Source organism: Harpegnathos saltator, unplaced genomic scaffold (assembly GCF_003227715.2).
Source record: "Harpegnathos saltator strain DR-91 unplaced genomic scaffold, Hsal_v8.6 scaffold425, whole genome shotgun sequence".
Taxonomy (NCBI): Eukaryota; Metazoa; Arthropoda; class Insecta; order Hymenoptera; family Formicidae; genus Harpegnathos; species Harpegnathos saltator.
In genome coordinates, this window is record NW_020230234.1 from 461179 (window position 1) to 484075 (window position 22897).

At 33.2% G+C, this 22897-nt stretch overlaps 3 protein-coding genes across 7 annotated transcripts; 2 read left to right on the top strand and 1 right to left on the bottom strand.

Annotated features, from left to right (window-relative positions):
• Positions 1–1357: 1357 nt before the first annotated feature.
• On the top strand, positions 1358–4157 carry LOC105187944 (uncharacterized). 3 transcript variants are annotated; one of them, XM_025301477.1, is made up of 3 exons: positions 1358–1849; positions 2282–2472; positions 3960–4157. In XM_025301477.1, exons 2-3 carry the CDS (start codon positions 2325–2327, stop codon positions 4034–4036), a joined length of 225 nt encoding a protein of 74 aa, XP_025157262.1. In that variant the 5' UTR covers positions 1358–1849; positions 2282–2324; the 3' UTR covers positions 4037–4157. The 3 variants fall into 3 exon arrangements, with proteins under 3 accessions (XP_025157262.1, XP_025157261.1, XP_025157260.1); XM_025301476.1 differs by lacking the exon at positions 3960–4157 and adding an exon at positions 2970–3196; XM_025301475.1 differs by lacking the exons at positions 1358–1849; positions 3960–4157 and adding an exon at positions 2617–3196 and having other exon boundaries at positions 2147–2472.
• Positions 4158–4422: 265 nt separating this feature from the next.
• LOC112588066 (zinc carboxypeptidase-like) lies at positions 4423–4824 on the top strand. The gene has a single exon (XM_025301478.1). It carries the CDS (start codon positions 4538–4540, stop codon positions 4796–4798), a length of 261 nt encoding a protein of 86 aa, XP_025157263.1. The 5' UTR covers positions 4423–4537; the 3' UTR covers positions 4799–4824.
• Positions 4825–6300: 1476 nt separating this feature from the next.
• LOC112589189 (4-coumarate--CoA ligase 1-like) lies at positions 6301–21653 on the bottom strand. Of its 3 annotated transcripts, none has more exons than XM_025301469.1 (9): positions 21444–21504; positions 15950–16090; positions 15671–15793; positions 13301–13508; positions 9642–10117; positions 8914–9091; positions 8512–8733; positions 8108–8337; positions 6301–7449 (listed from the first exon to the last, which is right to left on the bottom strand). In XM_025301469.1, the coding sequence occupies exons 2-9, from the start codon at positions 15968–15970 to the stop codon at positions 7288–7290; spliced, it is 1620 nt and encodes a 539-aa protein (XP_025157254.1). In that variant the 5' UTR covers positions 15971–16090; positions 21444–21504; the 3' UTR covers positions 6301–7287. The 3 variants fall into 3 exon arrangements, with proteins under 3 accessions (XP_025157254.1, XP_025157253.1, XP_025157252.1); XM_025301468.1 differs by lacking the exon at positions 21444–21504 and adding an exon at positions 17164–17305; XM_025301467.1 differs by lacking the exon at positions 15950–16090 and having other exon boundaries at positions 21444–21653.
• Between the last annotated feature and the right edge of the window lie 1244 nt (positions 21654–22897).

Below are 22897 nucleotides of genomic sequence, written 5' to 3' on the forward strand. Positions count from 1 at the left end.
ATTAAATTATCTGTCAAGTGTTTTACTTTTTAGAAGTGAGTTTGGATACGTATATAAAAAATACGTAAATCTTAATTTTTTATGTTCAACAACATATTTCAAGGAGAACAAAGTCAGAATTAGACAGTTGTGACCATTCCCTTGTAAGGTTTTAATTTTTCTTATTATTGTCGCATACATTATATGTCTGAAGACATAAGATTACGGACGGTGCGAAACAATAATTTATGTTGAAGACTATAACTAACATTCTATTCTTATAAAAGTGATGAAATTGTTGAAAAAATTGTGTTTCTATTAATATAATATTTATAAAATTTATTTAATAATATTTATAATTAATTTTTTCATTATATTATATTAGCTATATAAATTTAAGAGTTAATGATATTAAGTGTTCTATTTATCATAATTATTTCATTACATATTATAATACGTTGGAAAGGTGACGTCTTAGCTGTTATTAAAAAAAAAAATATTTTTTTTCATACAAACTGTTTCGAAAATATCACTTTAAAAATGAGTATCGATAAGGTGCATTTACGGCATGTATATTGCTTTATAAAGTTTCAAAGGTAAAACATTTGATACCGCAGTAGGTAAAAAAAATTCAAAGTGCTTTATCAACGATGAATATAGATACATATAGTGCAATACATTTCAGATGCTTATGGATGAAGCATCCAGCTTCAATATTAATATTTCTCTTATATCTCTTTGCTCATTGGCCTTATGTTTTACGATTATTTTCATTACGCCATTGTAAATAAACACTTTTTGATTTTTTACATCATCTCTGTGGAAAAGTCATATAATATAGAAAAATATAAAACTTACCTTTTTAAACAAAAAGGTAAAAACAATAATGCTAAGTACACGCGCAACACATATTGTGTTACTTTTAGAAATTCCAAACTCAAATTATTTTTTTCATGATTCATGTATACCAAATTCAAATTATTTTTCTTTCCAAAATATACCGCGCCAAGATCTTTTGCATTAAATACGTTTTATTGCATTGTACAACTAATTTGTTATAATAATAAGTAAAATAACCATCACGGGCTATGACTCAGTGTTCCAGTAAATAATAAAGATACTGTTTCCGAAGTATCCGAAGACTATGTGTCATTAGGTGTTTTGGATACTATTGTCTTTAGATTGCAAATCGCTCTCATTTGCAGAGTTGATGTTGAGTAGAGTTTCTCAGTTGGCGCTACTGTTTTAATATGTCACTTCTTTTGTACAATAGAACAGTGTTTTGTAGAGTTTTATTATAATTATAAGTTTCGCTTATAAAAACTTAAGTTACGTACATATATATCTTGAAAAAGAAAAATAATTTGAGTTTGAGATTTCTAAAAATAACACAATACGTATTGCGCGTGTGCTTAGTTTTAGCTTTTTGTTTAAAAAAAATAAGGTAAATAAAGGTAAGTTTCATATTTTTCTATATTTTGAAAATATTTCGCGCGCATACAGCAATACTCGGAATATCCACAAAATATTCGATATATCTTCGACTTATGATATTCGATTTATGATATTTATCATAAATACAGTTTGCGAAACCCAGATTGAATAGGTATTGTTAACAGGTTTCACCACATTAAGCCTAGTGCAGAAATTAATCGGCGTGATAACGCGATTTTTTCGAACTAATTTTTCGGAGCTAATAATAGATAGATAGACAGTAAATCCGAAACGATCGTTCTCCGCTTGATCGATCACGATGAGTGATTTTTCTCAATTAACTTGCCGGATGCATATCGTTGGTGCCGTATGCACAGATGCACTTAAATTGAACGAAGCAGTGGTGACGATTAGAATGCTCCTGTTTCGCAAGAGGGTAAGTCAACAATGTTCTCTCATTCAACTGGGCGGTGACAATCAAACGGCGGTTGTCGAACCGCGAGAAACAATTCGGAGATTTATTAATAACAGATAAGAATAGTAACGGGGAAGTAATTCATTAATAACAACAGACAAACAGATGAACAAATAAAACAACATTTTTACTACAGATATATCATACGACGTTCAGAAAACGTTCTCATGGATTCTCTTCGAATATTATTAAGATGCGCACATAACGACATAATTTTACATATTTTCTTTTAATTTATATTAATTGATATATGTCAAAATGCCCGATAAATTCTATCAATTTTTAATTAGTTGATCGAAATCGTAGGGTTAATCAGTTGTCCCATGGGTTTTTACATATTCGCAATAATTCTGCTCGATTAACGAATTAACGAGAATAAATCTTGTGCGTTAGGATATCGAAGGATAATGGCACTTTGCGTTTGCACAAGATCACTATGTGGAAGGCGATATTGCTGTGCGCGTTCTTGAGGTTAGCGGCCACCAAGAAGGCTACCTTCTACAATTACAAGGTCTTCATGGCTTATGCCAATCACGGAGAAGCATCTGAAAGTATTGCGCCACCTCGAAGAGTCCATCGATGGGGTGAGTGCAAATACTGAGCAGCAATTTCAGTAAATCAACAATAGAATATTTTTTCGAGTGTACATGTGAAAGTTTCAATTTCTAACGTCGCGTTGTTACGAACAACCTCTCATACTTCTTCATATCGCTGAATCGACTTTTCAGCTCGATGTTTCTAAAGCCTGAAGCCCTTTGTTCTATTCATGTCCAGGACGTCGTATGTTTCTGGATCTGTAAATCTAATTTCTGGGTCCTGAAATTTCGATGTTTCATTAATCCTGAGACATGTTTCTCCTCATTTGATTTCTCTTCTAAATGTATGCGAAATAAAAATGAAATGCAACATGCCTTCGCGGTTCTCCTTCTGGAAATCGCCAAGCTACATAAAGAGATCCATGGACCTGATGGTGCCTCCGCACAAACTACCCGAATTCCACGAGATGATGAAGGAAGCCGATATACTGTATAATGTCTATATCGACAACGTGCAAGCGCTAATCGACAGGACGACGTTTTAGAACCGAACGCTGTCCTTCGACTTCACCGACTACTACAATCTTGCGGCGATCTATAAGAATCTGGACGACTTGGCCAAGCAGCATCCCGACAAAGTGCAGATCATCGCACAGTGGGCCAGAATTCCAGAAAAGTGTCAAAAAATATATTTTTCGACCGTTTCCGGATTTAAACAAATATGTGTCATTAATATCATGTAATCATTGAATATCGTTAATTTTATTATAGAATTAAATATTATAGAATTAAATAAGTATTAAATAAACATTTAATTATTAATTCATTTATTATATTTTATAATCTTTTTTATTATGTATGTATGTGTGTGTTTTATTACATAACTATATCTAGTAATAATATATTTAACATTTTTTCATAATATATTTAACATTTTTTTGGCATTTGATATTAATTGCTATCAGAACTATTATCGCTATCTAGAGTTAAGCATGTAGGAATTTTTGGCTCACAAAGTATTTTATGGACATCTGCACTAATCGGTTCAATAGATTATATTATAAAAAATGTCAAACATGTTTTGCGGTCAAGAATTTTTGTTTAATTATCCAAAAGACAAGATGCAGGTGAATGATACAGAAAACAATGTCAAAAGAAAATTTTCAATTATGTTTGCAAGTTTGCTTTTGAATATAATGAGCGTTAGTAATCTTCTCAAAGAAATATAATACAGTTTAAGGATAAGAATTTTACATGGCTTAAAGAGATTGTCATAATTCTTGTACTACCAGTCGTTAGTGTGAGTCGTATTCGAAGTATTTAAAAAAACCCTGTTTTCATTATATATATATATATATATATATATATATATATACATACATATATGTATATATGTGTATGCATCGATAATTTGTCTCAATATTCGTACTTAATATTATGACTTGTCGATCAATAATCCTATTTCAATATTTCAATATTTTGATTTTTTGGGACATTGCTTGTCTACCAACATTGCAATAATTATTTTGTTCTAGCTGTCGTAAAAGCAAATAAAAGCAGACGATCTTTTCTGGATATTAAAGTACGAAGCATCAGTTACAAAACCGATTAAGTCCAATCGACGAGTCACGACGAGTACGTTTCCAAAAATCGATATGCTCTGAAAGACAGCATTGATATTTTCGTGCAAGTGAACTAAGTTTTGATGCGTTATTATATAGTAATAGAATTATTTTTTTATAATTTATTATATACTATTAGAAAGAGGAAGAGTCATAGAATTTCTTTATATAATAACGATTTTTATTCATGTCTATTTTATAGCTTGTTTTATTCGATAAAGATATAATTTGTATCAGTTAAATATTACAATCGATGACATTTGTAAAAGACGTCAACTTTATGAATATCTTGCGGTCTTAATATATGTCTGACAGAAAAATCATTTTACATTTCATCAGTTTGACATTAATATTATCAAATAAATATGTATTTATTTAAACAGTCCAGAAACAGTCGAAAAATGTATTTTTTGACACTTATCTGGAATTCTGGCCCACTGTGCATCGTGAGCGGCACGACATAAGAGAGTCGGCCAATCAAGGGTGTGAAAATGTTCTTCAAGCTGAATAAAAACGGTATGTTCGTCAAGGGTGGTATTCACGCCAGAGAATGGATCTCGCCGACCGTTGTCATGTACATACTGCACCAATTACTGACCAGCAAGGACCTGGACGTCAGAAACATAGCCGAGAACTACGACTGGTACATCTTCCCCTCGTTCAACCCGGACGGATATGTATACACGCATACCACGGTAAGTGCGCGCTGTTCGATTTCGCATTCATGTTTGAACCATCCACATTTTAGCTAGAGATTTCTAAATCCAGGAAAAAGAATATTGACCGAGATAATCACTGGCGTCGCGTCGTTGTCTTTTTGAGACATGTTATTACCTTCCTATGCAAGGTGTTACAGACCACACGTTCCATTCAATTTTTTTATAAACGCGACATTTTAGAAAAAAATGTCTCAGACGAAGGTTGTTTGGCTTAAAGAAGAACATAAGATAGCATTTTGTTTACAGATTGCGCAATTTTCGTAATATTCACTGATCATCAATATTCTTAAATTGAAATCTCATCAGTTTTTTATTATATCATTTTTTTCTACCAATTGATTCGAGCAACTTTTGTCTAAAACAATGTTTTATTTGCCTAATATTTTTTGAGATATTTAAGGAAAACTTAGTAACGTTTTCAACATTTAACTTACGATATCTTGCTAACCTTTAAATCAAACAACTTTTATTTCAACATTTTTCTCTGAAATGTCACGTTTACAAAAAATTCTGGTGATTTGTGACATTATGTATATATAGGGTGTCCAGAATCTTTTGGAAACAAAAAATTATGAAGATTAATCGGATTAAACTAAAAAGAAAAGTCAAGCACCATTTTGCAAAAATCGCAACAATTATTAAGTTATTACTAGTTGAAAATGACCACATCTAGTGGCTCTATAAGCTGATAACTTGAAAATTTGCTTACTTATTTGCAAAATGATAAAGGATTTTTTTGTCCAGAATGACTTGATCTACAATCATATGACGGCTGTCTAGTGATAGATACAAATATATTGAACTTTGAACCCTGAATTTTAAACCTGTCGCTAGGCACAGTAGCCGTCATATAAATTTAGAATAGGTCATTCAGAACAAATATGACCTTTACCATTTTACAAATAAGTACGCAAAATTTCAATCATTAATAACTTAATAACTATTGCTATTTTTGCAAAATAATACTTGACTTTTCCTCATAGTTCGATCTGATTAATCTTCATAATTATTCATTTCCAAAAAATTCCGGACATTATATATATACATATGTATATATATATGTATATATATGTATGTATATATATATATATATATATATATATATATATATATATGTAGAGATAGTAGTTTTGTAATTCCCTTATATTGTATCGGACACAATATCATGGACACGTACCAGAAGTCGCTAGTCTTAGGCTACTAAATAGACGATAGTGACAAATATGGTTTCCTGCATTCAACCGAAGAAATGGTTCCTACTGGAAAAGATCGTTGACTTTCTAATGGCTGGTCTAAGCAAGGCGAAGGAACTTAATATTCCCTAATAATAAAACTCGCGACACTAATTAATATCACTGCAATATGTCGCACGTCGTATGGAAAAATGACACAGCTGGAAAATGTATAATTTTGAGCTAATACGTTAAAAATATGCATAAAATTACATTTTGCAACGGGAGAGTGACACGCTTCATATTTTCGATAATTACCGCTGAAAGATGGAAAAGGAGAATTAGGAAATAAAGTATCGTGTATATTCTAATCCACAACTAATGCCCATAATCAGTTTTATTGAGATCTTCTTTTCTCCAGCAGTCGTGAAAAATTACGTTTTTTGGATTATATGTTTTGCCGACACTTATCTGGTATGAACAAAGAAGAATTTAAAAGAATTTTAAAGGCAATCCAACAAAGACAACAAGAAATGAAATTTTAATATATGTAACATTTTGACAAAGAACCCTGCACGTTTCTTGTGAAGAAGTGACTCAAATCAAATTTCTCGCTCATCACTCAGAAGTGCGATTTCCTGCACATTGTCAAATTGAAAAACTGTTGCTGGAGTTTTAGGAGGAGGGAGAACTCACTGAACGCTTATCCTGGCAAAAATAAGAAGTTTTGTAAAGCGTTGACAATCGTTTGATGAGAGTTTTTTGAGAGTTTATACGCTCTTAAACCTTATAAGAATGCCATTGGGTTTCAAACGCTTTCGGAACGCTTCGATCAAACGCTGTACATAACGTTTCGTCAAAGTTTTGCTGAGAAAAACACCTTCAAACGCTGCAGCATTGCAAATTCCACTCTACAAATTCTCTACTGACTGTTTTTAAACTCCTAACGACTCTTATAAACGCTCACATAGACGCTAAACAAACGCTCATGAAACTTTTTATTTTTGCTGGGATATTTATCATCAATATATAGAATTAATTTTTACGTGTTGCTTAACTCTTAAAAGTGCAAAAAGACAATTATAGAAGTGCGCATATTTTTAGTTTTTGCTACTCTACATTGCATGAAATGCAGGAAATCATCGAGAATAATTTCCACCTTTTCTTTTGTCCGTATTAATGTCTAAATATTAAAACTAAGAAAATAGAATATACACATATATAATTACATAAATAAAATTATGGTTTCTTCAATTATAAAATAATTATCTGTCACATTTGTCCCCTTTCTAATCGTGCAAATATCTGTAATTTTAATGACATGAACAAGATTCATGTCCTCAATACATTTTACTCAATCGCTAATTTCTTAGCCAATGCTCTTAATTCCTTTTTCGCAATTTTCCCAGATCCTGTATAAGGAAAACTATCCAAGAACACTACTCCGGCACGAAGTTTAAAATGGTCCATCATATTATTCGCTACATAGTCGATCAGTTCTTGCTCTGTTACCTGCAGGAGAGACGCAATTTGATTACTGTATGCCGCACCACGGTCTGTCTTATATAAAGTAATCAGAGTAACGAAGTTGAACAATCATATTATAATAATATATCATTGAATTTGTCTTAAAAAGGGCCATCATATTTTAAAAAGTAAAAAAAATAAAAAGAAATATCAAATTCACCATTAAAAAAATAAAGTTGACGTTGAAATGTCTTCAAGGTTTCTGCCTATAAAATAATCATTTTCATCATACGACGTTTTCTTTTATACTGAACAAGTTAGTATGAACTATTTTTTCATGTCTTCCACTTTTGTTAATAATTAAATAGGTCACTTTATATGAATCATCCTGTACACACGGAGAGAAGTGTTTAGTAGAGTAAACTAATTTTCCATAAAATATCAGCAATTCAGAAATCACAATTGGAAATATTAGAATTCTGTCTAAATTTAATCAGAAATCTTGATAATTTATCCTGAATTCTTATAACTTCAACCGGAACTTCTGTATTGTTCATATTTTATCATAAAAATTGCTTCGTTCAACCAAACATTCTTTTCTCTCTCTGCGTATGTGTTAAAGCCAACCAACGAGAGTTTATATATCAAATTTCATATTTTGCAAAATAATTTTTGTGAGCACATTGAAAAATTTGGATAATACCGTAGCTCCGTGTTTCTTGGTGACGTAAGCTATAGGATGTTCATCGTCCGTCGAATGAGGCACTGCTACCACCGCAATTTCTAACACTGCTGGATGTGTTAGTAGAAGATCTTCTATCTCCGCGGGTGAGATTTGATATCCTCTGTATTTTATGAGCTCTTTCAGCCTGTCGACCACGAATACCTCGCCATTCTCATCGATGTAGCAAAGATCACCCGAGTGCAACCATCCTGGAAGAAATTCGAATTTATTTCAATCATTTTCATGGAGAGAAACAGAGTTAATTTGTAATTTGGCAAATCCATCTAGTTTATATATTAGGTGTAGATAATTCTTCCGCTTCGTTCATATTTGTCAATTTATATGACGTCACAAGTCACACAAGAAATAAAACTTTTCACTACCTCCCTCGTCAATCGTGCTTTTTGTCGCCTCGGGATTTCTGTAATAACCAGTCATTATATTTTCCGATTTCGCCCACAGCTCTCCCATTTCGTTCGAGCCGAGAGTCTTTCCGCTCTCTGGATCTACGATCTTTATTTGCATATTCGGCACTACAGATCCACAAGAACCGAGCTTGTGGTGCGGCATCTGGCACGTTGCCATTCCACCCAGTTCCGTCATTCCTAAAAACGCGAGATAAAATAGCGGTCAAACTTCTCTTCAGATAATAAATAATTTTGATATTTTGATAAATTTTGAAATTTTGCTATTTTGATATTTTGATAAATGACGATAAATCATTTTGAAATTTTGATGTCGCGTTTGTGACAATCCATCGTACGTATCGTCGGTACGATATCTACCGTAAGCCTGCAGTATGTCGACGTGCGGCAGAAGTCTTTTCAGTTCCTTTTGCGATTCCGGCTTGAGGATAGCACCGCCACAGAAGATAATTTTCAAGGTAGATAAAGAATAATTCTTTACGTAACCGGCTTTGAGGAATCGATTTGTCATGCTAGTTCCTGTGAACAGCCACGTCACCTGAATAGCAAGATGGGTTTTCAATGTATTTTATTACAAATGTAATTTCACGTTGGGATTACCGATTTATTGGATATAAAACTCGTGGACCGAGCATAACGTGTCTGTAAGTGTATAATAAAAAATTCATCGAAGATGCAAGTCGCAACTTAGTTGCCTATTATCGCGATTTGTTATTACATCGTACATCACATTTATATACATCATGAATAGCAACATTTTATCCGAGAATATAATTTGCATAATGAACTAATTTCAATTTCGATTAAGTCGTAGGAGCGCTTAGATAAGTCGACATGTGATTTACGTAAGGTTCGAAACAAAATTCATAAGAAGAACAGCAATTGCACGACAATTGTGGAAAACAAACGAAGAAACAAATTTGCCCGCGGAACTTGTTGGTTATCATTAATATTTGGTTATTATTAACGTTATATACTTGGTCATTATTAACAGTTGATTATTATTAATGGTTAGTTATTAGTGGATAGTTAACGCGTCTACATCGCGATACGAACGGTCTCGGTGAGTTTCCTCACATTCGTCTTACCTTATACTTCTCGATTAAGATACACGTCATCTCTTCGTCAAATTTCGGATAGACGATCACCTTGGCACCTTGACTAATCGCCTTCAGGTTCAACATTATACCACTGACCCAGTAAATCGAGGAGAACCAAAGCGGTACCGTCTCGTTCATATTGATCTTGCTCTCTTCATTCAATGACAGCATAGAATAATTGGACAACTCGACGGCCTTCGGTATTCCCGTGGTACCGGATGAATGCAAGATGCACGACGTTTTCCTGATATTGTCATTCTCGACGTAACGGAAGCGCGCCGCTTGCGCATCGCTGTAGCTGCTCAAAATCCTCGCGAACGAAACTGCGTCGGGGTGGTTGCCGAAGACCACCACCTTGGGCTTGTAATTCTTTTCGCGCACTGCCTGCAGCACCACGCTTACGGATTTCTCGTTGCAGAAGATCACCTTCGGCATAGTCATTTGCATCACACGCAGCGCAGTTTCTGTGGAATGACGAAACGTTAGATCGGACAAACTCTTCGAGTTGACTCAAATTCATTTTCCTCCACGATAAACTTCCATTAAGCAAATTGGGTTTTCGAAGCTAATTAAATTCGAAAGTTGCTTTTGGAGTTAATAAGTTGGCGAGTTAATGATTAAGCTTGAGATTTCAGGTAATTTAAGAGTTTAAATGTAATCGGAAATTTATCGTAGAGAACATACGCAGGCTACGAATGATTGTAATGATGATTCAATTAAATAACATAACACAATACTTCAGTGATATCAATTAATTGCTGACTACATGTATAAAATAATTTTAAGCGAAATTCAATTAAAGAAAGAATAATTTTAAAAATGTTTTACAATTCTTTTAATTTTCCTAATTTTAATATTCTAAAAAAATATATATATTTTTTTTTATATTATGTATATATTCTTTATTTATATATATTATATGTATTATACATATTATATTTATAATTATATTTTACATATATATATAATTATATGTAAGAATGTCTCTATGAAATTTTGAGAGGGATACAAAGGAAATGAGAGAGAAGAAGCGATTTGAATACAAAGGCGTATGATCTGAAATAGTCACGCAAGATTCTGCTTGCGACTTCCATTTGACTTAAATATTCGGGTCGGTTTTTTTTATTACCATCGCCATTCCTCTCGTTTCGTAATATCTAGTTTGCTCGTAGACGTTTGAACTCAGGGATATGTAAGAGCTCAGGGACAATTAGCTTAGAAAATCATACGAGGCTTTGATGCATGTCGCTCCTATTACGTACCGCAACGTAACGTATTCTTTTCTGAGATGTTTGGAGCTATATTGTATTCCTCGATAAATTCGTAAATTTTAACCCCACTGTTTACCTTCTTATAATTCGGTCCCAAAAGACAGATCGGGATATGCATTTAAATAAATAACAGACACACCATGGCGGATATACATATGACCGTTCGGAATTACCTACCTTAAATTAAGATTAAGATCTAAACGTTATAAAACTTTAGACGCTATCCCACAAAGTTTGTATTCTGTAAAGTTTATATGAATCATACCGATGCAACAAAGGGGTTATTACAGCGTTGGCAAATCTTGCTCAGCTATCATATTGAAAAGACGAAGTTCTCGCCCAGTCCCCCTCATAGAATTAAATTTCGATCACTCAATTTGAATCTATTCAACCCTCACTTAATAAGAAATATCACAACCCATCGACGGTGGGTGTAACATTTCGCATGCCATATATTGGCAAAATATGTACAGAGTTATTATTATTATATAGTATGATATAACGTTAAATATATAATTATATAATAAAATATATAATAATTGTTTATACACAATCCTTGAAACGGAAAGAGAAAAATTTTGAAATTTATATAAAAAACATATACAGGGTGAGTCAATTAAAGTGTTACAGACTTATATCTTGGAAATTAATAATTTTTTAGAAAAATGTTTCAGACAAAAGTTATATGGTGTCAAATGGGATATAAGAAGGTATCATTGATTAGACCTTGATTAGCTATTTGAAGGTTACGTGAAGGTCACCAACAATTTTTGAAATGGAACTACTTTTCTTGGCACATTCTTATAATATTCAAGAGCTTTCCAAAACACTACACAAAGTATTTTTTTGTTAAGTACATCCCGAATTATGAAGCTTCAAAGTTGCAGTACTGCCGGCATTTGCATTATCCAAGGTGTACCGTGTGGAGGTTGCATGGTCGGATTTACACCTCTTTGCATATGTGTGTGTGTGGGTGTGTGCGCGCGCGCGCGTGTTCGCACGCACACACACACGCACGCGCGCATACATACACATACACACGCAGGTACACACACATACATACGTACACACACACACACACACACATATACAAAGAGGTGTAAATCCGACCATGCAACCCCCACGCGGTACACCTTGGATAATGCAAATGCCGGCGGTACTGCAACTTTGAAGCTTCATAACTCGGGATGTACTTAACAAAAATATACTTTGTTGTAGTGTTTTGGAAAGCGCTTGAAATACGTTATAAGAATGTGCCAAGAAAAGTAGGGCATTCCATTTGAAAAATTGTTGGTGACCTTCACGTAAACTTCAAATAGCTAATCAAGGTCTGATCAATGATACCTTCTTATATCCCATTTGACACCATACAACTTTTGTCTGAAACATTTTTCTCTAAAATTATTAATTTCCAAGATATAAGTCTGTACACTTTAATTGACTCACCCTGTATATATATAAATTAACATACTATTATGTGTTCTATTATAGTATTGTTTTTCAACTTTATAACATACTACTGTTATTACTAACTGCAATAATAACAACAATAATATTATTAATTCTGTTTACTTTGTAAACAGTGAACACAATGCGTTGGGTAATATATGTCAAAGCCCTGTACGATTTTCAACCAATATCGTTTTAATAACGTTTTATGTCTCCACGAGAAGCCTAGTTCCTGCGAAACAAAAGGAATAGCAATAGCAATAAGGAAATCGGCCGAAAAGTGTAATCCTACCTGAGTTATTCTAACAGGATAAAACTATTTAAAATCATAACGTTGTCCCGAAATTTCAAACGCTACGAACATTTAATTTTTATCACGATATATAGAAAAGATTTTAGACAAAAAGAAGCGAAATAGAGAAAGACAGAATAAAAGTCCAAAGAAAACTAATATGCTTCTGAAGAGGATTGCTAGTTTGTAATCATATTTGCCGAAAAATTGCAGTAGATTGATGGCAATGCGATCAGAGATCAGACAGATGTCAGATCAGAGATCAGAGATCAGAGGTAAATGTTAGCTGTATTATTTTATCGTCATGTGCCATATTCTCTGCATTGAGTGACTTGCATTTTAAAACGCAAGGAATATAAAAAAGAAGAATATAGTTTAGCAGTCAAAAATATAAGGGCTCCGGTTTTAAAGTAGAAGTAAAATACGAATGTGGCTGCACGTAAATTTGAATTTTGACAAACAAAAATATTTATAACATTACTATTAACGTCTTGTGACCTGTGATATGTGAATAACACTTGATCAAACAACGAAATAAAATTGAACGAAGCGGCATGTAACAATGATGACATTATTCGCGTTCCATCACCAGAATCGAATTGTTTTTTTTTTCTGAGAATTGCAGGAAGACTCACGCAAATTCATGTTCTCATCCCATGGGTTGAAGATAGCATTGATATAACTCGCTGCGAGACACGACACGAAAGCATTTATCTGGTTGTGCGTGCACACACTGATTATATCGTCTGGTTTAATTTCCTGTTCCTGCAGCCAAATGGCGCATTTCGTAATTTTTTTCTGGAGTTCCTTATACGTAACCAGTTCTTCTGTGCGTGCGTCGATCTGCAAAGCAAAAAATTATCAGTAGTGTCACGAATGTCTCCAGGTCGCTGGATATGTTCGCTCCATCGCGGATTTGCCGGTTGTAATAATATTCTTGTGATTTTGGAATATTTTTTTAATTATCGATTGTCAATTGTTGATTTTCTTTGCAGTCTCGAGAGAACGTTGCTCTGTCACGAGCTGAAACTCAAATCACTTTCGGTAGTAAAGAAAGAAATATAAACGATCCAGTGTCATAAAACGTGAAATATGTCATTACGTCGATGTTTATGCAACATCGATGCGACGATATGTATTTCTCTTAAATTTTTATAGTTCTCTCGTATACAATGTTATTAAAAATACACTTGATAGCAAATTCGGGATTCCGTTAATTAATAATTCAAAACAATGTTTCTTAAACATGTGTACGATATTTGAAACGCATCGATTTTTCTGTGAAATTTTGAAAAAGAATCTCCTTTAATTTTCGAGACATATTTTCTTTCTATATTTGAAAAATTATTATCCAATAATAGTTTGGAAATATTTATTAAATACTGAATACAGATGTTTGAGAGATTCCACATCAAATTTCTATGTCAAAATGTCGAACTTAATGCTTTTGTCTACGAAAATTACAAATTTCATTCATTTGGAAATGTAAATAACTATGCACGATTTAACATCGTGTGCTTTTGTGGGAGCAAAACCAAATATGCAAAAACCGGAAAATTTGAATATACGAAGCGCAAGAAAGACGAACTTCAAATACGTGTTTATCTTTCGACTATACATTTATGAAGAAACTATCACAGAGAGATAAATAAGATATTAAACATGCATAATTTAGAAGAAGTAATCATCAGATACAGATAAATAAGAGATAAATAAGAAATTAAGCACAGTGACGGTCAAAGAATCTGAATATATATGTTAATAAATGTGCAATTATAAAACGATTTTTGATAGCTTTATTAGGTAACATTGTATTGGGTTGGCAACTAAGTGATTGCGGATTTTAAATAAGAATGAAAATTCAAAATTTTAAATTTGCTTTTTTAAATTTTTTTCAATGCATGTATGCGATATATTGAGCTTCTCTGCAATATCACGTGTTGTGCTATGACGATCTGAATCGATAATGGCCTTGATATGGGTCTCATCGACTTCAACTGGACGGCCAGATCGTGGAGCATTTTTCAATGAAAAATCATCAGAACGAAATCTGGCAAACCAATTTTGACACTGCCTTTCTTTCAAGGCTTCATTCCCATTTTATGTGCTTGCGATGCGTTCTTGCCTTTTCGGAAATAATACAATAAAATATGTCTGAAGTGCACGTCTTGCTCTTCCATATTTAAATTGGGATAAAAACAAAATTAAAGAACTAATCGATATAATTTTTGTACTAAATGAAAGGTAGAAGTCCAAACAATAAGAAAAAAATATAGGTTAGGTACTTTGAACACGTTAACGAAACAAAAGAAAGTGTAAAATCCATCTGTCGACAAAATCCGCAATCACTGTGTTGCCAACCCAATATAATCTGTATAATTAGTATTTTCTGATAATGTTTTATGACATAATCAACGCGATATCTGTAAAATTATTTTCCTTATTAATGAGAAATTGTCGTATTTTTATGTAAAATTTTGAAAAGAAAGTCCCCTTAATTTTCGAAAAATTTTACAGTTACATCTTCGACATGTCACTTTTTCAATTATTCTATTTAAATCAATTCTGTCTCTAGATACATAGACTTCTCTCTCTAATAAAACACGCATTGCCGGAAATTCACTAATAATGATGGCTACAAGATATTCTTCCACTTTCACCATAATATAGTAATAAATGGATATGGCGACAGGTAGATTTGTTTTTTGAAATGCCTAACATTTTTCTCAAATCATCGAGGATCGCGCTTGTGATGTAACAACATAATATAACCATTTTACTTCGTCATTTTTCGTACAACGTTCTGTAGGTTACCAATATGCAATTTTTAATTTGAAATAACAAAGGTCCGAAATTTGAATCTTTTCTATTCGAAAACTGTTCTTCTGAAGAAGAGATCTTAAGTTTTAATAGCCCGAAAAGGTCACAGTTGGAAATTATCATACGCAACGTGACGTTAGATGTGCGAGGGTATGTAGTGATACATTGAATAAATATGAACTAACCTGTGCATCTTTATCACTAAAGCTGTCAATTCTTTTCCAAATCAATTCTCCGATGCTTTTACAAGTGTCGGAATATGGCCTCTTTTGTCCTTTGTAAATATCATTCTCCACCGTGAAATCGGGCTATTCATTCAATTAAAGATTTAATATACCATTAGTTTCGTAATATAAAAAAAATATTTTGCTTTCTGCCTACTACGTTTCAATGTTTACGACATCTATATTTAAAAGGTTATCTAAATTATCTTATCGGGAATGCGATGTCAAGGACATTCTTACCACTGGTTTGTCCGCAACCATTTCACTATGAATTCACTTGCTTTTAAGTTTCGGTAAACGTTATCAGTAAATCAGTAAATGTAATAGAATAAAGTAAAAGACAATCGTCCAACTAGTGTGTCGTCGTTCGAGAATATCACTCTGTTAAAAGAACGTTTTGAAAATTAAACAAACATATTAATTTCTGATTTATTAGATTGATATTGATCATTTGTTTACGAAGTATGGATGAAACAAAAGAAAGTACAAGATAGACGAAAGATTTATTTGTTTTATCAAATTCATCGATAATCGACCGACTCGTTCAATTTGCAGAATGAACTGCTTGAATAATTCGGACATAGAAGAAAATCTAAAAAAAACTTATCTCCGTTGTAAACAAAGAAATTTATGTCGCCCACTTCCGAATTGTTTCGCCTGAATATATGCATATTAATTTCAAAAAGTGGGAAAAAGGCAGAAGTCATAAATAAGCGATAGCCGAATTAAAAATACTTACAAAGAAACAGAACTTATTATCATATTGTAACAATGTATAGTTTGACAAAAATTACTCTTTTTCGAACATCAGAACGAGTTTAGTTATTTTCTGTAGTATTCTGAATACGAATACGAATACGGTTTTCAAATTCTATCATGTCACAATTTTGAGAAATTTGCAGTTAAAGTTAAAACAAAAAAGGGCTATTTTCGTATAATTTAACATATTATAACAATGAAATATAACGTGCTGAAAAAGTTTTGTCGCAATCAAAATTAACTATGTTGTTAGGACCTTCAGTCTTTAAAGAGAATTTTTTGTGTCGGCTAACTGATCGACCAGAGATCTAACGTCTCTAGTTCTTTCAACCTAAGAATATTAATATGATTATATATGTAATATTTCAAATAAGCGCATATATACATAGTTATCTCGTCATTAAGACTATTAATTACAGATTAGATCGATAAAATTTGAGCTTTTCTCGTATTTTAAATCATCTGAATATATTATAAACACTGTTTGAGAAACGCTTAATGAACTTCTGCCCTCGAATTTGTTCCCGTCAATAGGTCACTGATAAATAATTGTGAGTACTATTGGTTCTGGTAAGCTACCAAATAAAATAAAATAATGAAATTCTAATGTATGTCAATAATATAAAATAAAGGTATATTCATCTGTATAATTGTAACTCTCGTTTATACAATATTACTGATTGCGACTGAATTACCGAAACGTGATTAGTCCGTGACACTTGGTGCGGATGAAAGAATCTCTCAAAATTTAAATAAAAATTTGCGACGAGAAATAAATTTTCGCGAGTGGAAGAGACGAGTTGTGGATTCTTTAAACACTACTCCATGACTAACGTATGAAGCTTAGTTAACCTAAAGAAGAGACTTAGACTACCACCTCTCTCCTTACAGCGCTTGTTTCTATTTACTATTGATACGTTCAATATTGATAGCAGCAATATCTATAGAAGCTTCTCTCTCCAGCCAAAGTTTTGCTGACGAATTTCCCTTGTGACTCAAATGTTGTAACCGTCCAATTTCTGACGTTATAATGATCGCCTTAGTACCATAGTTACACTTTTAAATCCTTCAGATTTTTATTTTGTTTTCAGCTTCTACATTTCTGCGATAGTAGCTCAATGTTTAGGAGTAATTTATAACTAGACATTTATGACATAAATATGCTAAATTGTATAAATACAGTTGTTTATCTCTTTTGTGATTATAATCACGATAAGATCAGTTATTTGCCATGCTATATTCAACTCAAATTTTCGAATGGGAAAGATCAAAGAACACTTATCAATCCAAAAGTTCGAAAAAAGACCACGATCGTAAAAATCTCCTCTCTTCTAGATAAACATTTTTCTCGAATTGTTCGTCGCTTATAACGTCACTGCAGTTACAATTACTAGTTAGAATATCGATAATTCATTTCTGAGCTCTGTACATTATCGTTTGGTCTTTCAAAATAATGGTTAAAATCATCACATCCATAATTTTACTATTTCGCTCTCACGATTAAAAATGATGATTATAATAATAGAAAAAAAGAAAACATGTTCATTACTTTTCTATTTCTTATTTCATTCTTATTTCATTCTCAAGTAAAACGGCTCGTCATCACAGAAGGCGAATGGCAATGCCAACAAAATACGAAAATTTGTTGTATATAGGGTGCACGATTTATCTGAAGACATTGAAATATCTCGAGAAATATGCATTGGATAAAAGAAAGTGGTTAATGAAAGTTGTTAGTCTCGAGGGGGACATCCAATGATACCAAACTCGTCCACCCACCCCACTCCCTGGGGATGGGGGTTGGGGGCAACTTTGAAATCTTAAATGGAAACCCCCATTTTTTATTGCAGATACAGATTCTACGCCACAAAATACGTAAATTTTGTCTGAAACTTTTTTTTTATTCGTGATAGATGGCGCTGTAATCGCAAAAAATTATATTTTCCGCAATTCTCCAGAAATGATCATTGGATTGAGAAATAAAAAATACCTGTTCAATATTTTTAAAGAACATAATAAAAGTTATTCCCCCCCCCATCCTCTCGGGGTAGGGTGGGTGGTAACGTTCAAATCTGCATGACGGTTGCCCAGCGCATAACTCAATAGCAGCACAGGAAGTATTAGACCGTAATTACAATGGTCGGTGGATTGGCAGAGGTGACCCGATTAATTGGCCTGCTAGGTCGCCTGATTTGACATCGCCGGATTTCTTTCTGTAAGGTTACCTAAAAGATAAGGTTTATCAACAAGTGCCAACAACTCGTGAAAACATGGTAGAACGCATAAGAAACGCTTGCGCTGAAACTCCCGCAGATATGCTTCTATCCTGTGTACAGTCATTTGAAAAAAGGATCAATAAGTGTATTGAAGTTGAAGGTAAAAATTTCGAACACTTACTCTAATTAATTGAACAGTGAGAGGCAAGGGGACTCACATTAAAAAAGCACCCCGATCTGTGAGAGGCAAGGGGACTCACATTAAAAAAGCACCCGAAGGGAACATAAAACTACTACGTCTTCATCGTTGTTCCTGTGTAACGCTAAAAGTAGTTTCCCTAAAAGCTAAAAGCTAAAAGAAGTAACGTTAAAATCTCAAATGGGGACCCACATTTTTCATTGCAGAATTAGATTGTACGTGAAATTTTTATTGAAACAATTTTTTTCATTCGTGATAGATAGCGTTGAATTTTTCCGAGAAACTACTTTTAGCGTTACACAGGAACAACGACGAGGACGTAATAGTTTTATGTTCCCTTCGGGTGCTTTTTTAATGTGAGTCCCCTTGCCTCTCACAGATCGGGGTGCTTTTTTAATGTGAGTCCCCTTGCCTCTCACTGTTCAATTAATTAGAGTAAGTGTTCGAAATTTTTACCTTCAACTTCAATACACTTATTGATCCTTTTTTCAAATGACTGTACACAGGATAGAAGCATATCTGCGGGAGTTTCAGCGCAAGCGTTTCTTATGCGTTCTACCATGTTTTCACGAGTTGTTGGCACTTGTTGATAAACCTTATCTTTTAGGTAACCCTACAGAAAGAAATCCGGCGATGTCAAATCAGGCGACCTAGCAGGCCAATTAATCGGGTCACCTCTGCCAATCCACCGACCATTGTAATTACGGTCTAATACTTCCTGTGCTGCTATTGAGTTATGCGCTGGGCAACCGTCATGCAGATTTGAACGTTACCACCCACCCTACCCCGAGAGGATGGGGGGGGGGAATAACTTTTATTATGTTCTTTAAAAATATTGAACAGGTATTTTTTATTTCTCAATCCAATGATCATTTCTGGAGAATTGCGGAAAATATAATTTTTTGCGATTACAGCGCCATCTATCACGAATAAAAGAAAAGTTTCGGACAAAATTTACGTATTTTGTGGCGTAGAATCTGCATCTGCAATAAAAAATGGGGGTTTCCATTTAAGATTTCAAAGTTGCCCCCAACCCCCATCCCCAGGGAGTGGGGTGGGAGGACGAGTTTGGTATCATTGGATGTCCCCCTTCGAGACTAACAACTTTCATTAACCACTTTCTTTTATCCAATGCATATTTCTCGAGATATTTCAATGTCTTCAGATAAATCGTGCACCCTGTATATTGCCAGCTTGCAAAAGATAGTCGGATTTTTAGTATTTCTTTCCCTGATAACTGTGCAGATTTTTATCATTTGTCAAATTTGCCAACTCAATCTATATTGGACAACGAAAACCAATCGCTTATATTTTAATGAAAACTGTTTATAATATTTATTTATATGGGGTTAATAAGACTAATGAGCAGTATTCAACGAATGACCGTGGTTAAACAACGGTTAAATTTATCGGGACAATTAAATTGCATACCCTCGCATGTGATGCATATGTGATGTACTGTTCAACGCAATGCGATTATGCAAATATAGCATTCTCGAATGACACAACAAAGCATTGGAAATAAATATGCACAAAAATAAAACTACATTAAAAAATAAACGCTACATCAATATCTGCTTTTTTCTTTTTTTCGTTAAAAAAGATGCTACGCATTTCGAGTCTGTAACTTATTTACGTTAATCACACTACTCGCATTTTAACATCTTGTTTTGAAATTTCTACACAGAGAGAGAAGATGGAAAAAATGAAGGACATTCAGCGAAAATCCAATAGCACGGACGGTACATGGAAAGCAATTGCTTAATGATGACTGTGCAAAGCGAGCTAAATTGACTGTTGACGCTGGTGGATAGCGTTCCATAAAACGCTATAGCCGAACGGTTATATAGAGATTAAAATCGATGCGCATTAATAGACAATGCAACACGCTGAATTATGTTTCAACGAAAATTACCATTGATTCAATCCTATGCATGTGCTTCGTTATCATTCGAGAAATTGAATGCATAATTAATATTTATATTTGTATAATTACTGAGTTGAACGATATACATCAGGTATATCGCGTCGCAAAGTTATGCAATTCTACTCTCCCGAAGTTTAATTGCTGTTTAATCGTGTTATATTCATAATATTATATTCGTAATATTACTCGTCAGTCTTATTGACCACATATGAATAAATATTACGAAAATTTTCCTATCAATTATCTCTGGTAAAATGAATTTTTATTTAAAATTCAAGCGCAGTTTATTCTGTTCGTTCGCGTTCTAATAAATGTATCATTACAATCACTTTATCATAAAGTATATTGGCAATTTTAAAATCTAATTATTAATAATTAATAAGACCCACCGGCACGGATGAATACGGATTGTACACTGAACAAGTACTTCGTCAAATAAATATTAAATAGTAAAAAATTTCTGTCGCTTTATTTTCTTCTTTTGAGGTGTATAAAAATAATCTACCACTTCTTTTCTATTTTGTGTAAATAAAATCTAATTGTTTCATCGCTTACTCGGAACTTCTTAACAAGTATCTGACACGTCAATTTAATTCATTTCAATCATTGTCTTTAAAATTTATCAGTACCTACATTTGATGGTTTTCCTGATCTGGCTTTGTCTTCTAGTTCATCTCCCGAAGCAAATTTTTTAAACCATCTTTGAGCGATTCTTATTGCATCTTCTCCAAATATGATAAAAATCTTCCTAGAAGCCTTGGCGACGTCGATTCCAAGTTCGAGTTCATAAAGCAGACACGAACGAATAACATTATCTGATATAAACATTTTAAAAGATTGAAATATGACTTTAAATTGATGTTAACGGCTCGAAACACTACGAATAAATAAAAACAAAGGTATGATATTTATTACACAGTAGATGACTAGTTATTATATATACGCAAGTAGCAGAGCTATTTTAGTTATCTGATATAATATCAGACTCACATAACGTGCGATGACGAGTCTATCGAGATACATATTGTTAGGCTCACTCTCGCACTCACACTTGTACTCAGGCAAATGAAAACACTCGCGTAACAAATATGAAGCTTTGCTATACACAGCGCAGCTCGCTCAAGCTTCTTACAGGAATAATTCTCTATTCTTCAATTCTTGCGTTTGTTCTCGATAACAGCTTGCCGGAGACTCTCTGTCAGCTGTTATTGTTTTTTTCTTTTCGATTTTCCGTCGTCCAGACAATCTTCGTTCAGTTATTAAAATCAGCATCAGATGCCTAAGGCTCGTGGACAACGGACGTTATCACAAACCTTGTGGCTCGGACATAACAATATTATGAAAATCAAATCCATATTTTGGCAACGTATTTTAGACTTTTAAACTCTTAATAATTGCTTAATGCAATTATATCATACATAACTAAGGCCGGGGTTACGATGAACTTCACGTTGCGTCCCATTACGTGAAGTTCATTGTAATCCCGGCCTTACAGTTATGTCATTCACGACTTGCAAATTTTTTAATAGACTTACAGCACGAACGAAGTCGTAAACTACGTGAATTACGTGAACTAAGATATCGAGAAAAAGTAATTACTACAACGCAAACGAATAATGAAATGCATCAACAGACGAAACATTCAAGTAATTACAACATTATGTAATGATGGATTACGTAATCATACAGAAATTATGGATCATACATAATTGTATAATTTATGTTGGACTATAAAAATATAAAAATACTAAAAATAAATTATTAATACTTTACAGATCACAATCAATAGTATTGTAAAGGCAAATCAAAGCATACATATGCTGTGCTTTTGTAACATCTCAAATTATTATTAAATCATAGCGGTGTGTTTATCACAATGTACTCTTTCATTATAATGCTGTACTCTTTCTCGTTATGATGTATGCTTTAATAATACTTAGAACAATATAAAATCATGATATATTACAGCAGATAGAATATATTATATCATTGTAATGTAGCGCACTTTAATAATATTTGAGATATTATTAAATTAGGATATATTATAACGGTATTATAACAATACATTTAATATTAAAATTGCTTTA

Coding starts and splice junctions, on each gene's coding strand:
- LOC112588066 (XM_025301478.1), top strand. CDS start 4,538: ATGTTCTTCAAGCTGAATAAAAACGGTATGTTCGTCAAGGGTGGTATT.
- LOC112589189 (XM_025301467.1), bottom strand. CDS start 21,638: ATGTTTATATCAGATAATGTTATTCGTTCGTGTCTGCTTTATGAACTC. Junction 15,794..21,443: donor GATCAGGAAAACCATCAAAT/GTAGGTACTGAT, acceptor TTGAATGAATAG/CCCGATTTCACGGTGGAGAA. Junction 13,509..15,670: donor TTAGTGATAAAGATGCACAG/GTTAGTTCATAT, acceptor TTTGCTTTGCAG/ATCGACGCACGCACAGAAGA.